Source organism: Zootoca vivipara, chromosome 6 (genome assembly GCF_965207765.1).
Source record: "Zootoca vivipara chromosome 6, rZooViv2.hap1.1, whole genome shotgun sequence".
NCBI lineage: Eukaryota > Metazoa > Chordata > Lepidosauria > Squamata > Lacertidae > Zootoca > Zootoca vivipara.
The window spans coordinates 19886267-19902648 of NC_142589.1; the positions used below are offsets into that span (position 1 = coordinate 19886267).

At 46.1% G+C, this 16382-nt stretch overlaps 1 protein-coding gene across 2 annotated transcripts in view; it reads left to right on the top strand.

The window, feature by feature from the left end:
* The first annotated feature begins 257 nt into the window (after positions 1-257).
* The window catches only part of EPHA8 (EPH receptor A8), a 40658-nt gene continuing 24533 nt past the window's right edge, over positions 258-16382 (top strand). Inside the window, exons 1-3 of one of the 2 annotated variants that reach the window (XM_088671289.1) lie at positions 258-314; positions 2980-3643; positions 12616-12771. In XM_088671289.1, coding sequence (XP_088527415.1) covers positions 2998-3643; positions 12616-12771 — 802 coding nt within the window. In that variant the 5' untranslated portion in view covers positions 258-314; positions 2980-2997. Of the gene's footprint in view, positions 315-2979; positions 3644-12615; positions 12772-16382 lie in introns of those variants that run through there. The other variant, XM_088671288.1, reaches the window with a different exon arrangement.

Consider the following 16382-nt stretch of genomic DNA (forward strand, 5'->3'; position numbering starts at 1 on the left):
AAAACAGGGTGTGGCCTGGGAAGAACCCCAAAGGCCAGATGGAAAGGCCTAAAGGGCTGAATTTGGCTCCTGGGCCAAAGGTTCCCCACCCCTACATTAGAGCATCCATTCATATGAGGGCTCCCAGGTTCTTCAGACTCTGACTTTTGATGAATGGGTTCTCAAGAAGGCCCAAGCATTTGTTGGACAACTGTGCGTGCCTCACATTCTCTGTCTGTCTAATGAAAGTTTTCTTCTTATATCTTTCAGTGAACTTGTTGGACACTTCCACCATTATTGGCGACTGGGGCTGGCTCACCTACCCTTCCCATGGGGTAAGTCACCTGGAAAACCTAAGGAGGGGGATGAGCGATAGGTCAGTTGGTAGAGCATGGGACTCTTAATCATGGGTCCGAACCCCATGTTGGGTGAAAAATTCCCACATTGCGGGAGGGTGAACTAGATTATCTTTGTGGTCTCTTCCAATTCTACACTTCTTTGATTCCTGTTGGGTTGAGCCAAATTTCCACACTGCGAAGTTTCTTATTTCCCAACATTTCTGAGAATACCACCACCTGGGAAGGAAGTAGACAACATCTTTTTTGATGGACTGACTTAGGCTACAGCTTTAGAAGGCTCAGTGGGGAACTGAGTGCTCCGCAGCCTCTATTCTTCTTCTTTTCCAGCCTGTGGGCCATATTCCCTCATAGGCAACCTTCTGGGGGCCACATGCTAGTGGTGAGTGGAGCCAGAGGGGAAAGAGGGTGGAGCTACAGGTGACTCCTACCTTTGCACAGTAGGCTACATTCCAACTGCACAAAAGTAAGGGGTTTCTATACAGAGGCACATGCCCCACTCATCTCTCTCCATCCTTCATACTGGCAAACAATATATACTGTTATCATTAGAGCTGTGCACAGGAGGCTGTTGAATCCCATATCTGGAAGTGAGTTGGGCCAACAAGATGCCCCAATGGGAAGCCTAGAAGCAGCACCAGGGTGCAAACGCACACTCCACACTAGCAACTCCCAGACTCTGGTGTTTAGAAGCATCCTGCTTCCGACAGTGGAGGTAGAATATAACCATTGTGGCTGTTAGCTATTGATAGTCCTCTCCACCATGAATTTATTTATTCCTCTTTTAATGCCTTCCAAGTTGGTGGCCACCACTGTCTCTTGTGGGAGAGAGTTCCACAGTTTAAATATGCACTGTGTGAAGAAGAGTTACTTCTTTTTGTCTGTCCCGAATCTTCCAGTGTTCAGCTTCATTGAATAACCTCAAATTCTAGTAGCGTAGGAGGAGGGGAAAAAAATTCCCCCTGTGCCAAACAATTTCTCCCTGCAAACATCTGTGCTTTCTTCTTCCTTTGCCCATGTGGGCAAGCTTAAGCCACACTCATATCTATTATTTGCATCTTTATCCCTTTATAATCTGGTGTGTATGTATGTGTGTGTGTTTAAAATCTTGTGTTGATTTTAATTTAAACTGTTAACAAGTTCCTGAATACAGATGTAATCAAACCCGCTTGCCTGCCGCATTAATTATGATGTCCTCATTTTCATCTTGCTAGGAGACCTTATCTCAATGACATGGGAAGAGCAGAGAGTCATTTCGCTTTATGAAAAAAGAAACAGAGATAGGAACAAGGCAGTGCATGTTAGGTTGTAATAGGAGCTCCCACAGCCTGTCCCTTTTCTTGCACAGTTTGCATCCCAGTTAATCAGAGGAACCTCTTTCAAATATGGAAAGTGCTTTAAATCAGGCATCCCCAAACTTTGGCCCTCCAGATGTTTTAGACCACAATTCCCATCATCCCTGGCCACTGGTCCTGTTAGCTAGGGATCATGGGAGTTGTAGGCCAAAACATCTGGAGGGCCACAGTTTGGGGATGCCTGCTTTAAATAATCAGCTGTTGGGAAACTTCCACCTCATGGGCCTAATATGGTCTTGAAGGTCGGCTTGCAAGGCTGTTTGGGGCAAACCTCGGCCATCTTTCCTGGGCCTGATGTCATATGAGAAAATTCAAGTCATATGGGAGCATTCAGCAGGCAAAACCCTGAACTTTTTGAATGGGATGCCTTTTTTTTCTGCTGCCTTGCACAGTAAAAGAAAAAGTCTCCAACTTTAAAACATGCCAAATTTTGTTTGCAAAGGAAGGATCAAGAGCACACTTAGAGTGCACACCTGGGCTTGAACTATCAATGACCTAACACCATATAGCATCAGATGAGTGACAGGTACATAGCCTGCCTGCCTGCCACAGTGGCCTGTGTCGGGTTGGCCACTTCCCGGTCTGGTCCCTTGTCCAGATCTAGTTCTGTAACCTCTGAACTCATCCAACTAACAATCCTGCGAATGTTTGCTCAAAATAAGTCCTGTTTAGGGATGGATGAATCTGCATATTTTGGTTTCTTCCAGTTTCTCATTTTCCCAATTTTAATTTAGATTGCCCCATTCCCACATACATTTCCCTACCCCCAAAATGGCAATATGAAAATCCGTACTTGTTTTTGTGTGTGTGCTCATTTCTGCTAATATGTACATTTTTATACATACTTATTTCTGGTATATGCAGTTTCACGAGCAACTTTCCCCAAATGGAATGCATTTCTATACTTTATTTTGTGTGCGCATTTCACGAATATGTGCATTTTAACTTTTATTGCTTGGCCGGAGAACTGCATTGCAAAATTCAGAGAAATGTGTTTCAGTTTGCATATTCGCCTTTGGAAGCACAAACTTGGTAAGCTGGCATTAAAATGTGAATTGAACCACTTTCTTCTCCTAGCCTGACCGAGTTCAGTGAGACAGAAGTCAGTGTCTTTATGACTGCAGCCCTACAGCTCACTCCTACACTTGTCTGTTGACAAAGGTCAAGGTGTCAGTTCCACCTGGCTTCTATCTGCTGTGACATCCCTTACCTTGGGACGTAGGTTTGAAGTACAAAATTTGCTGGACCTGGTGCCTCTAACTCCTTCTCTCCTGCTCTTTCCTTCCAAGTGGGACTCCATCAACGAAATGGATGAATTCTTCAACCCCATCCACACCTACCAAGTCTGCAACGTCATGTCTCCCAACCAGAACAACTGGCTGCGGACTAGCTGGGTGCAGCGCCATGGGGCTCACCGGGTGTACGCAGAGATCCGCTTCACCCTGCGGGACTGCAACAGCATGCCAGGAGTCCTGGGCACATGCAAGGAGACCTTCAACCTCTACTACCTCCAGTCGGACCGCGATCTGGGCAGCACCCCCCGCGAGAGCCAGTTTGTGAAGATTGACACCATTGCAGCTGACGAGAGCTTCACCAATGTGGACCTCGGCGTCCGGCGACTCAAGCTCAACACGGAAGTGCGTGGCGTGGGGCCCCTGAGCAAAAGAGGCTTCTACCTGGCCTTCCAGGACATTGGAGCCTGCATTGCCATCGTCTCGGTCCGAGTTTACTACAAGAAGTGCCCGGCTATGGTGAGGAACTTGGCGTCCTTCTCTGAGGCAGTGACAGGAGCAGACTCCTCGTCCCTTGTGGAGGTGCGGGGCGAGTGCGTGGGGCACTCTGAGGAAAGGGACACCCCGAAAATGTACTGCAGTGCGGACGGGGAGTGGCTGGTGCCCATCGGGAAATGCGTCTGCAGTGCCGGCTATGAGGAGCAGAGGGATTCTTGTCTGGGTAAGTCTGGATGTGGGTTCTGCTGTTGGGAGGGACGGAGGGAAGAGGCACTGGGAGAAAATGTTTTATTGCTGCTCTTTTTGATCAGGTCCACTTCAAAGAACAGGTACAGGGTCCCACCCCCCCACCCCACCTCGAATTGCAGCTAAAAAAATGAAATCACAATATTGCCTGACAATGACCTGTGAGCTTCCATCGGGGCAGAATTCAGTAATCTTTCATAATGCTAGGGTTGCCATATTTCAATAAGTGAAAATCTGGACAGAAAAGTTAAGCTTTTTTGGAAAAATGGCAAAAATAATTGCTGTTCTTCAGCACTGCCGACATGGGCTGCCATAGGTCTAGATTTGACCTATTTCTGCCCGGACACTGCTGCCGACTGCAATATTATGGATATGTCCAGGAAATGGCAACCCTAGTAATACAGTGCCCTGTGCAAGGCCAAAATTTGGCACCCACAAATAGATTATGGGTTTCCTCAATTTTATGCCCCCTTAGCCTACACCACCCAAAAATCTGGTGCTGATTCCATAACCTGGGGGGTGCCGAGATGTTGGTTAAGGGGAGAAAAATAGGAAACCAAACAGAAGAGGGAAATGGCCCGCTTAGACCTCTAACAGCTTTACAGCACGCATCCTGGAGTCAGGGATTATTACATTGTTTCCGGTTCCACTGCTGTCTACCTTTCTCGGGACTTCTTGAGATGTAATTAGAAGCTGGAGGTCCTTCTGGGCCCACGTACAGTGCAGGAGTCAATAACAATGGAGATACCCGATTTGCTCCGAGTAGAGATTGCCCTGAGCGCCAGCCTCACATGCCTTGATTATTTGGCGCCGTGCCGAGCGGCCTCCCTTCCAGCTGTGTGCATTTGGCTCTGCTCCAGGGCCATCCCTGGGGGGCTCTGGCCACTTCTGGGCTCCATCAGCCGGCCGTTTTTTTCTGTAGCCCTGCCTTTCCTTTGGCAGGAAATTTCCTCAGCAAAGAAAACAAAAGCAAAGTCAACAGAAACAGAGCTATCTCCTTAATCCATCGCCGGCGAGCACTGGGAGGAAGACGGAGGCGTTTTCCCCGAGTGTCCGTGGGCTCTGGGAAGACGGCTGCAGCTCGCAACTGTATAAACGACGATAAGGAGCCAGCAGCTGTGCAGAAGGCAGCAGTACACACTGCCCTGAGGCTACATGTGTACAACAGGCGACTTGACTGGGGCCCTCATAGGAAGCTTTGTTTGCTTTCAGTTTCTTTCAGGGGGGGGAGTGCTATTTAGAGGAGCAGAGCTTTGACTTGGCAAATATGAAAAGGCGGCTTTGTTTAGAGGCGGCGGCGGGGGGGGGGATGTGAACAGCAGGATTGACAATACCTTGCGCAAGGTTACCTCTGGCAAAGTCACGCAGGGAAGGACACGGCTAAGCTAGACAGATGCCCATCTTCACGTGCCCTGGATCCATTGCAAGTTCGGAAGTCACGCAGGCTGTGAACCAGGTGAAGCAAAGAGGGAACTTCCTGGCTAGAGGCTGAATGTGGCCCTCCAGGGTTCTCTGTCCGGCCCTCAAGACTCTCCCTAGGCCACACTTCCTCTCTGCAAGCCACAGCCCTCATTGGCCCTGCTGATGTTTAATTAGGTTTTAAAATCATAATTATGATATAGAAAGGAGAGGACTGGGGAAGGACTCCTCCTCCTCCAGACCAAGACTGGAGGTGCCTCCCTCTCAGGATTGCCCCTTCAACAGCTGTTGAGTGGAGGGGTGATCCAGGGGGTAGGCATCAGGCAGGAAAGTGAATGTCAGGTCAGGCAGGCAGGGGTGGGGCTAGATGACCACTGGGCACACCTTTCAACTCTGCAATTCTATTGTTGTATATATATATATATATATATTCTTTGCTAGCAATTTCCCCTAAAATAGAACTCCAGTTCTTCCTTTTCAGTTAAGACCCTTCAGAGAAAATATGATGGTCTGGGGAGATATAAGTGGGGGGGGGGAGAGAGAGAGTCAGGGAGTCTTCCAAGTCCCTTTCCCTGAGCATTGAAGGGACTTAAAGATCAAAACCAGCACCTTGGACCCCCCAAAGACCTGGGATTACACTAAACACAGGTACAAGTTCTCTCTCTGCATGTACTGTGTGAAGTAATATACTTGGTACAGCTTAGCTATTTCACGGGTGCACAGATGGTGCATGCATTGAATTGAACATGTGAACACCCCTTAGACAGTAAGAATTATTTATTTACAGGTTTTTTTTAATTGCTGTAATTCTGATAGTTTGAGAAGTTAGTGTTTTTGTTCTAAAGTTAAGACCCTGTGCAGAAAGAAATGAAAAGAGCAACACTGCACAATTCTTTCTATCAAATGTAAACCTTGGTAGCGGGCTTGCTTTTTTAGGAAGCACAATAGACCTAGCATGCCTTGCCTCGTTGCCAGTAAAAGGGGATTGCTCCAATGGCATATTATCGCTGCATTCACACAGCAGTTGAACCTGTTTCCCCAAGGTTTCCCCAACCTCCAAATTACACCTGAGCTTTCACCCAACGTCAAAGCCACGTCTGGAAATACTGCGCAAATTTAGCGCTTGTTTCTGTGTTATTTGCAAAGCATTCCCCACCCCCACCCCACCCGGAAGCAAGTAACACATGAACAAGTGCTAAACATGTGCTATATTCTGCTACATTTCTGGAAGTGGCTTTTACATTGTGTGGAAACTCAAATATAATGCGGAAATTAGCATTTAGGGAAGCATCAGAGAAACAGAACACAGTTTTGTATTAATGCAACCTAAATCGGTGTCACTTTAAACCCTTTCCTTTGTCTGGCAGCAAATTTGTGAAGACCAGAGATTCCAGGTTTGTTGAATGCTACATTTGAACAACAGTGCGAGTGCACAGGTTTGTCACTTGTGTACACAGGCACACGCATTAGCACACTCGTTGAATGTGGCATGTGAACATCCCTGGTGAATCATTGGCACGATGTCCTCATATTTCCCAGTCACAGTTAAAGCACTCTTAGCCTGGACTTGGAATCACAGAGTTGTAGAGTTGGAAGGGACCTCATGGGTCATCTAGTCCATAGCTGCCAAGTTCCGGATTGAAAAATCCAGGACCAGCAGTGGCGCAGCACCGGAAGTCGCTTCTACGCGACTTCTGGACATGCGTAGAAGCGACTTCTGGCACTGTGGCCATTTTGGAAATGGGCAGAGCAGCATTCTGGGGGATTTATGGGAGATAAATCCATTCGGGAGACCAGCGGGAAATGGTAAGAAAATACGGGCAAAACGGGGTACTTGGCAGCTATGATCTAGTCCAACCCCCTGCAATGCGGGAATGTCAGCTACAGCATCCATGGAAGGAGAGTCTACCACCTTCCGAGGGAGACCGTTCCTCTGTTGAGCAGCTCTGATGGTCAGAGAGTTGTTCCTGATGTTTAGATTGCTCTTTCAGTAGAGAAAAGAATCGGCGCTGCAAGATTGATAACCCAAATCAACTGGAATTGGAAATTCCTCGTTCCGCCGTTTTAATTGTCAGGACGAGATCCCACACTGCTGTCACCCTGGGTAATATTTCATTCCCTGCCATTGGGACAGGATGATGTAAACCCCACTTTGTAGTCCTAATCATCTTTCTATAAATATCAGAGAAATTCAATTTTGGGGGGCAGAGAAAGAAATTAAACCTTTACCTTCATGGTAGCATCCTAATGTGACTCCAAATTAATTCTCCATTCCTTCTCACAGCTAGGCATCTTATTTCTTAAAGATGTTTGCACAGCTAAGGACTTCTTTATAGCTTTTCTGTTTACCTAAGAAAGGAGTTTCCAAGGCAGCAAAAGAGGAGAAATAGGATAGTGCCTGTTGCTGGACTGAGACTGTAAAGGAAGTTGGTCATTCCTCCTGTGTTTGCTGGGAATTTCTGAAAGCAGTCTTGCTGTGACTATGCATTTTTTAGAGTCAGGCAGGTGGCAGAACCAAGAACCCCACGGACCAGACTGGCTCCCTGTGCCACCGAGACTGCCAGTCGGTCACAAGGCAACTTTAGAAATTTCTGTCATGTTGTCACCTCTTCCTAGTCTTTTCTCTAAATTAAAATATCCCCAAAACCTTTCCTTGGAGGGGGAGGTCACTCCAACCCCTTGATAATTTTGGTTGACTTATTTTGAACCTTTCCCAGCTCCTTTCTGAGGTGACATGACAAGATTTTGTACAGGTCACTTGCAATTATTTTACTCGTGTGATTGTAAGATTGTGGCTAGATGAAAATAAATAAATCAATGGAAAGTGAAGGAAACCCACTTTCCATTCATTTATTCCCCTGCCCCCGCACAAAGCTGCAATTGCGGGCTTACCTGGCTTATCCCAGAGCCCACTTCCTGGGGTTCTTGGCTTTACGCATTTTTGCATATATACATAGACCCCCGGAACCTAACCCTTAATTAAGACGTGAGTTACTCATACACAGTGTTCCAAACACACCATAGACTGATATTTTGAGAATGACACTTTTGCTTTCAATGCCTTTTCCTAATGATCCCTAAAAAAATGATCCCTAAAGCAAGGCTGGTGTGGTTTGGGGAAGAGGGTGTGCTTAGTTGGTTGAGCCAGCCCTAGGAAGAGACAGAGTGAGGCAGCTGCCTCAGGTGGCAAAAGCTAAGGTGCAGGGAGAGGACAGAACTGCAAATGCCATGTGCTCTGCCCTGTACTCTGATATTGGGGAAAAGATGCTGTCTTTTTGTATCTAGATACAAAAGAATTTCCTCGTAGCCCTGCAACTGCTCCAATACCATAAGTCTCGCAAGCCTGGTTCGCTGGAGAGTTTAGCATTTCACAGGGATCGTTGCTTGAGACCTTCCAAAGGCTCCCAGCCATGGCTGTGTCACTTATGCTAAGCAGGCTGTGACCCCCATGCCAATCAGAGGTAAAGAGACTGAACCTTGGGGCCGCCCTTGCCGTCCCCCAGGAGCCATCGCCTTTGGAAAGAGCACAGAGGGGAGACCTCAGCTCCTGCTTCAGAGTCTCTCTTGTCCCTTGCAGGTCACCGCAAGGCACGTCCCCAGAGGCAAGGGCCTGTCACAGAGGCCTGGGTGCTGTCAGCTTAGAACAACCGGGCTACCTTCCTCGGCGCCTCCCACCCCCTCAACTCTCCCAGGGTTTTCTCTCTGTATAATGAACTGACAATCAAAGAGAGGCTGGAGTCCATCCATCAAGCGCCAGCTTCTGCAGCAGACAAGCAGTCCTGGAAGGGAAAGGGCCTAGGTTAAAGCAGGGATGGGGAAACCTCTGGTCCAGAGGCCTGATTTGGCACACAGTGTGGCCAAGCCAAGCCCCCCTGATCTACACCTCTCCATGCAGTGGTGATGCCTAGCATGGGGTTTGGTGCTCTGCAAGCCCCAGACATCAGCTCATAGGAGCCAACTCCTAGGGGCTGAGGTCCCTTCATCTCCCCCCCATGAAATATTTGAGGGAGCTGCCCCCCAAGTTAATGGGCATTGTCATTCAAATTGTGATTGTGTGTGTGTGTTGTGATGGAATATGCAGGGTGGAGCTTACATACACCCCCCCATATTTTACGCAAATTGGCAACCATGCATCAGCTGTAGAAGCTGGTCGGCTTCCAGCAGTGCCCTGTCCTTGCTGTTCCCTAGGAAGGAGTCCACATTGCTAAAGACCCTGTTCCTTTAGCCATGGCTAACAAAAGGCTGGGCTTGATGATGGGGGATTACTATGGTTGCAGCTTTTGCTGTTGCTGCTTGGAAGGAGAGCAGACTGGTGGGTGGCAGAAGGCGAACAAAGACCCTGCTATTTTGTAAGCCATCTTGATATTGTCATAGATTGGGGGGGAGAAGGACCCCCTAAACCCTATAAATTAATAAATGGTAGGATTTTGATTAATTGGGATATGGATGAAAATACAAGCCGCAGAGGAATTCCCAAACTAACCTATGCAAAACGACCTGGCCAAGAAACAATAGAGAGGCATTGAGAGCTATTGGCAATGCAATAGAAATGTCCTCCCCACTTGGCCTGAGGTGTGAACAGAGACGAGTGGGGGGGTTGGGGGGGGTTGGAAGGTTGACAGGAAAAGGGAGTCTTTAGCAAAGGTTGCTGGGAAGAAGAAGGAGAGGGATCCATCTCAGAAAGGTAGCTGCAGAGCTAACAGGGAGCGATCCCTTGGACTCCAGGGCTGCACTGCCCTTCTTGAAATGACCATGCTGTAAAAGCCAGACTCTTTCCATGCAGACTGAAGGTGTAAATGGTAGGTGAATAAACCAAATCCAAATCCAAATCACTTTATTTCAGCTTTAAGCTCATAGAATAAACCATGTTTCTTCAAGCTCCGACAGTCTCCATTGTGTCTTAATTCTCCAAAAGTCCACAGACCCTGAATGTGTGCCTGGAACCCCCTGGGATTTTGTTGGCAGAAAGTGCGGGGTGGCACCCAACTTTTGTAGCAATATATTTTAGGGAAGTGCAGATTATTAATATTCAAGTAAATCAACGATAGAGCATTGACGCTTGGAGTTCACAATCACTGAGTGTGAGGGTGGCAGTGCAGACATTTGCCTCCTATGGCGAAATTTGTAGATCCGGCTCAAGGACCCATTCCTGCCAGGCAAAAACACACAGGCAGGGTGAAAAGGAGGGCCAGAGAGGGGTGTGGTCTGGCGAGAGTCCCAAGACCCAGACAGAGAGTCCCAGGAGCCCATCCCTGCCTTAGATAAAACCAAAGGGAAGCCAATTAGTAAATATGGTTGAACAGTGGAATTTGCAAGAAGGGTGTGTGATGGTTGCAGGCTGTGAACCTGGCAATTGTGGGGTAGGGGGTGGGTGGGTGGAATGAGCCTGTCTTGTTTTTCTTTACTCCTGTGCTGAGCTGCTCTGAATGCAGCCTTTGTATCCCCAAAGTCCTTTCATATGCATGGTGCAGCCCCCGCCCCCCTGAACTCTGAGCTGGTACCCAGCAGAGTGGTTCTCGCTTTGCTATCATCTCTTTGACAGACAGGCCTGCCTATCATTTCAGCCATCCCACCGGCTTATTAGCAGATGTTCTCCTGTCTCTCAGAAGAGCGAGCAGGAGGACAAATGGACCATGCTGCAGATGGCTTAGCTGGGCCCTCCCACCCACACCCGTCCCCCCGCACTTTGGGAGATGAGCCTGTCAGCTCCCGAGGCAGGAGGACGCGGCAGGTGGCAGCTGGTTACATAGAGAGATGGGTGGGAAGAAGGAAAGCAGTGAGGGAAAAGGGCAGGCAGGAAGGAACAGGAGACAGAGGGGGACTCTGCCTATGGGGAAGGTGGTGGGGAAATGAGCGAACCTAGAAAATCAATGTGTACTCCAAATGTCATGGGATCTGCAGAGCAGCCTTAAGGGTATCTTCTGAGACCATAGGAAGAGCTCTGCTGGGCCAAGTCAAAGGACCATCTGCTTCAGGATCCTGTCTCATAGTGGTCAACCAGACACCCATTATGGGAAGTCTGCAAGCAGGACCTGAGTTCAAGAGAAACTCTTCCCGCCTGCGACTCCCAGAAACTGGTATTCATGTCTCTGATAGTAGAGGTGCAACAGAGCCACATTGACTAGCAGCCATTGCTACTACACACACACACACACACACACACACACACACACACACAATAATAATAATAATAATATAAATTTTCTGTTTTACAATTTAAAATACTGATTTTACATCCTTAAGACATCAATGACTTCCCTTCTCTTTCCATGGTTCATTTTTACATATCACAAATCCCTGCATATTTTACAAAAAAACTATACCATTCAGTATTCCATTATTGTATCCATCAAAACTTGTTTACATTGTTGAATTTATCTTAATGCTGCCAGCGTTTTCAGCTGCACACATTATTTCCCATATATTCAATAAATGTTTTGCAATCTTTAAACGTTACGTATGTTCTTCTTGTTCTCTTGTTCTATATGTTAAGTCTACGAGTTGTGCATGTTCTGGCAACTTAAGTTGCCCTTCTTTGGTTGGGACCTCGCTCGTTTTCCATTTTGGGGCTAACAAAACACGGGCTGCTGTAGTAGGATACATAAATAACCTTTTTTGAACACCGGGGAATTTCAGTCTGAATTACCCCCCCCCTTTTTCTGAAAAGTACTTTAAAACATTTTTTCCAATTCATTGTGGATCATTTCCCAATATTCTTTTACCCTTTTACAAGTCCAGCGATTGCTACTCCTTATCCTCTCAGAATTTGAACGACCATTTTTTTAAAAGGAGAATACGATGGATCAGAACAAAGAGATTCCTGATTAATCAAGCCAGTGGCCCATTAGGACCAGCTTCCCTTTCTTGTGAAAACCATGTGAGATGTCCCCAGAAAGTCTGCAAGCAGGAATTGAGTGCGACATCACACTCCCCAGTCATGATGCCTAGCAACTGGTATTTTGGGGAGTGGCTCTTTATTGGTGAATGGGAGTGGCAGATTAGGAAGACCATGCCTTCAAAGCTCTGATTTCCAGAAACTAAACCAACCAATTAAAAGCTAGAGAGAGAATGTAGTGTAGTGGTCATAGCAGAGGTGGGGAACCTGAGTCACATGGGTGACATGCGACCTTCTATACCTGGCCCTTGGGACTCTCCCAGGCCACACCCCTCACCGGCCCTTCTTTGCTGCTTCCTTGGGTGTTTTTGCCTGGCTGGAATATGCCCTGGAGATCTGATGATGCCTCTTGCATGCATTCATGGAGGATAGACAGGGGTGCATGTGAAGAAACTCGCCTACGGTACCCAAAGTAAAATTTACGGCCAACTTTTGCCTAGTTTCCCCATAGGACAAAATCAATGAAGGAGGCAGGAGTCATCTGAATGGGAACTGGCTGACTTTCCACAGTGTTGCATTGGCAGCAAAAGTTAGGGCTGCCCAGGGATCTGCCAAAGCGGGAGCTTATGCACTGACCTGCGGGTCTTCTGCCTTCTCATCTCTCTCCTTTCTCCTTTTTTTTTTTTGCCCTCTAGCCTGTCAACTGGGTTTCTACAAGTCTTCCCCTGGGGATCAGCTGTGTGCCACCTGCCCTGCCCACAGCTATTCCGAGACCCAGGCTGCACAGGTGTGTCGCTGTGAGAGCAACTTTTACAGAGCAGCACAGGACCCTCCTTCGGCAGCCTGCACACGTACGTACTCCATCCGCCAGCCCTCCCTCGAATTGCATGTGTGCCTAGACAACCCAGACCCTTACTGCGAGTCTCGGTCAGATAAAAGATGATAATTCCCAAGATACTGACGAGCACTCTGTAGCCACAAAGCGAGGGAGGAGCCAGAGCCAACAAATAACAAATGTGGTATACTGTAGTGGTTAAAGTGTCAGACTAGGACCTCGGAGACCCGGGTTCGAATCCCTACTCGGCCCTGCAGCTCACTGGATGACCTTGGGCCAGTCATTGCCTCTCAGCCTAACCAATCTCACAGGGCTATTGTGGGGATCAAACGAGGAGGGGCAGAACATTTACACCACCTTGAGCTCCTCAGGGGGGTGGAAATGGTGGGATGAAAATGCAATGAATAATGAATAAAATAAATAATACGGCACCCTTTGCACTATTCATAAATGGCTTGGCTTCTCTTTCCACCCTGTGATTCAGATTTCTTGGGATCAAGAACATTAGCCTGATACCAGAACTCAATAAGGAAGTGAAACAGCATAACTTCATAAAGGGTGGGGGTGGGTGGCTCAGGGGCCAAATGTGGCCCTCAAGCTTTCTCTGTTTGGCCCTTGGATTTCCACTCAGGCCACACCTCTCGCTGCTTTATATCTGAAGTATTTTTACCTGGGTAGTAGTAGTGGTAGTGGTAGTAGTAGTAAATCAATCACCTTCCAAACAACCATCTCAATATCATTTACAATAAAGATAATTAAAGACAATTAAAAATGCAAGAAAGGGCAAATTCATTTAAAACTGAAGCCATGCAAATAGACACTTGTGGCAAAGTGAAGATAGTGGGTGCCCATTGTATCTTGACAGGAATGCTATTTCACAAAATAGGGGCCACCACAGTAAGAGCCCTGCTCGACTTACTGTGGAGAATGTGTCCTTGAACTCTGATTGTATTGGCTTTTGCTTGTCTGAATGGAGGATAGAGAGGATCATGTGAGTGTGTGTTGCCCCGCCCACCTTTGCCTCTGGCTCCACCCACTCCAATCTTATTTGTGCACTACTTGGAAGATTGTTTTGATCCAGCAGTCTGTGCATTTCCTAAATAAATAAGATAAAATAGAAAAGATGATAAACCCCATAAACTAAAGCAACAAAACCATTTCTACACTTGTACAATTGCCATAAAATTTCACTTCCTTCTTCAACCAAAATGTCTTCAGCAACAATGTCAAAACATCAAAATTGTCTAGTTCCAGCTGCAAACTAAGCTGAAACATTAAAAATATGGTCTCTATCTCATATAGGGTTGCCGTATTTTTTAAGGGAAACCACCAAAAAAATCAACACTTCCAATCCAACACACCCCAATTTATCTGCTTACGAATACGGTGAAGTGCTTTTAAACTGCTTTCCTGCCAGAATGAAATGAGATAATAAAAGTGGACCCTTTATGCTTTTACAGTTGCAAAGTGGCTTACAGGAAGATAAACACCCACCATCCATAACTCACTGGGCTGAAAATCTTAACTGTCATTTCTACATTCGAACATGTATCTTATACTGTAATTGCCAGTCTCATTTGCGTATCTATTTGGGCATGTGGACTTGCTTATATTCAAGAATATGCCTAAAGCAGGATTGCTAGATAGTTCTTAATGGTGAGCTGATGTTTCTTTTTTCTTTCTTTTGGTTACATTCCATAACTCTACATTGAATTCTACATTGAAATAAAAGAATAGGACAAAAGGCTCATCCATACTTACCTTTGCTCTGTGCTTTTCTAGGTACAGGCCTGGGCTTTCCAGATCTGTGTCTGAGTGTTTTCCTTTTCTTTTCATTTTGGTCTCGTCCTGGCATGTTCCTCAGGAAAACCTGCATTTTATTGCTGAATTGGAGCAAACAGCAACCTGGGAAAAACCTGATTGCTGTTTGCTCCGATTCAGCGGTAAAACACAGCTTTTCCCAGGGAAACTGCAGGAACAATAAAAGTCCCACCCAGACATGGACCCCTAGAAAGCCCAGACCTATGTCTAGAAATCACAGAGCAAAGTTATAGTTACAGGTAGGTAGCCGTGTTGGTCCGAGTCGAAGCAAAATAAAAAAATTCCTTCAGTAGCACCTTAAAGACCAACTAAGTTTTTATTTTGGTATGAGCTTTTGTGTGCATGCACACTTCTTCAGATACACTGAAACAGAATCTGACGAAGTGTGCATGCACACGAAAGTTCATACCAAAATAAAAACTTAGTTGGTCTTTAAGAGCAAAGTTAAATATGGATGAACCCTAACTGAAGGCCATTGATTTCAGTGGGTCTTCTCTGAGTAGAATTTAGTTGGCTACAACCATTTTCTAAACACACATACACAGGGCAGATCATTTCAGTAGGCTGTTTTCACCCAACCTTCTCTAAGGTAGATGTGCTTTTGCAATCCCTGCTGCCTTTAAAATTATGATGATTTTACTGGCAACGGTGAGGATTGAACCTGCAAACTTGTACATGCCAAGCATGTGCATTTCACGAAAGGTCTGAGCCACCTGGGGGACCTGCCAAGCCTCTGCTAGTCTTAAGGGCTTCAGCCTTTCTGCCTGTCAACTGGTTTTCCTTTAGATGATAATAATAAAAAAAGTCTTCCCCTGGGAGCCAGCAGCATGCTAAATGTTGTTTGCACACTTATTCTGGAATCCAGGTCGAAAAGGTGTGGCATTTCCAAAGGGAGATAAAATGAAACCCCAATGTGAAAATTTGAAAGAGGATCTGATGTGTTCCATAAAAAAATCCCTGCTCTAAATAATGGTAATATTATTTTCCTGCCCTAAATAGTAGTATTAGTAGTAATGTTCTATCAATTATATAGATTATAATTTTTTATCAAGTATATTTCAGCATTTTGGATTTCAAGGTTATACACCCATGTTTGTATATTATAATTGTAAGAACCAGAGAGGATGCCATTTCGCTGCTCCAGTATTCTTGGTAGGTAATTACCCAGCCTTTGCTTAAAAAAACCTCTAACAAAGGAGAACCCATCGCTTTCCAAGACTTTCCACCATTGGACAACTTGTACCAGTCCTCAAAGTAGCCTGCATCAAAGGAGTGAAAATTGCTTTGCAAAAAAATGTATGTATTAGGGAAAATAGAATACAAAAACATTAGGACCATTTCGCCGTAAAATGCTGGTACACTTTCACAAGAACTTGCTTTTTTAAAGCTGATGTGGACAGCTTAAGAGTAGAAAAATGAGTAATTTTTTTAAAAAAAACAACAACGCAAAATTCTCAGATTTGCAGGCCAAAGATAAAAGGGGGCAGAATTTATAAGAGGCAAAGGAAGAGAGTCTGTCTTGTTTTAGGAGCAGGAGACCCATGCAAATGCATTTGCATCTCATTGCAATTTTTCTGTAGATGGACATGCAAATCCCATCATTTGCTTGAACAAATTCTTTTTGCAGTCAGGAAGATGCCTGTTGACAGGGGAGCAGAGGTGGTAAACAAATGGCTTGGTTGTTGTTGTTTTTTGGCAAGGACCCAGAGTCCTACTTGGATGTTAAGGGCAGCTTTCGTTTCTTTGCTTCTCTGTTTTTAATCCTGTGGTCAGAAAGAGTGACCTTAGCTTGATGCTAGAGCACAT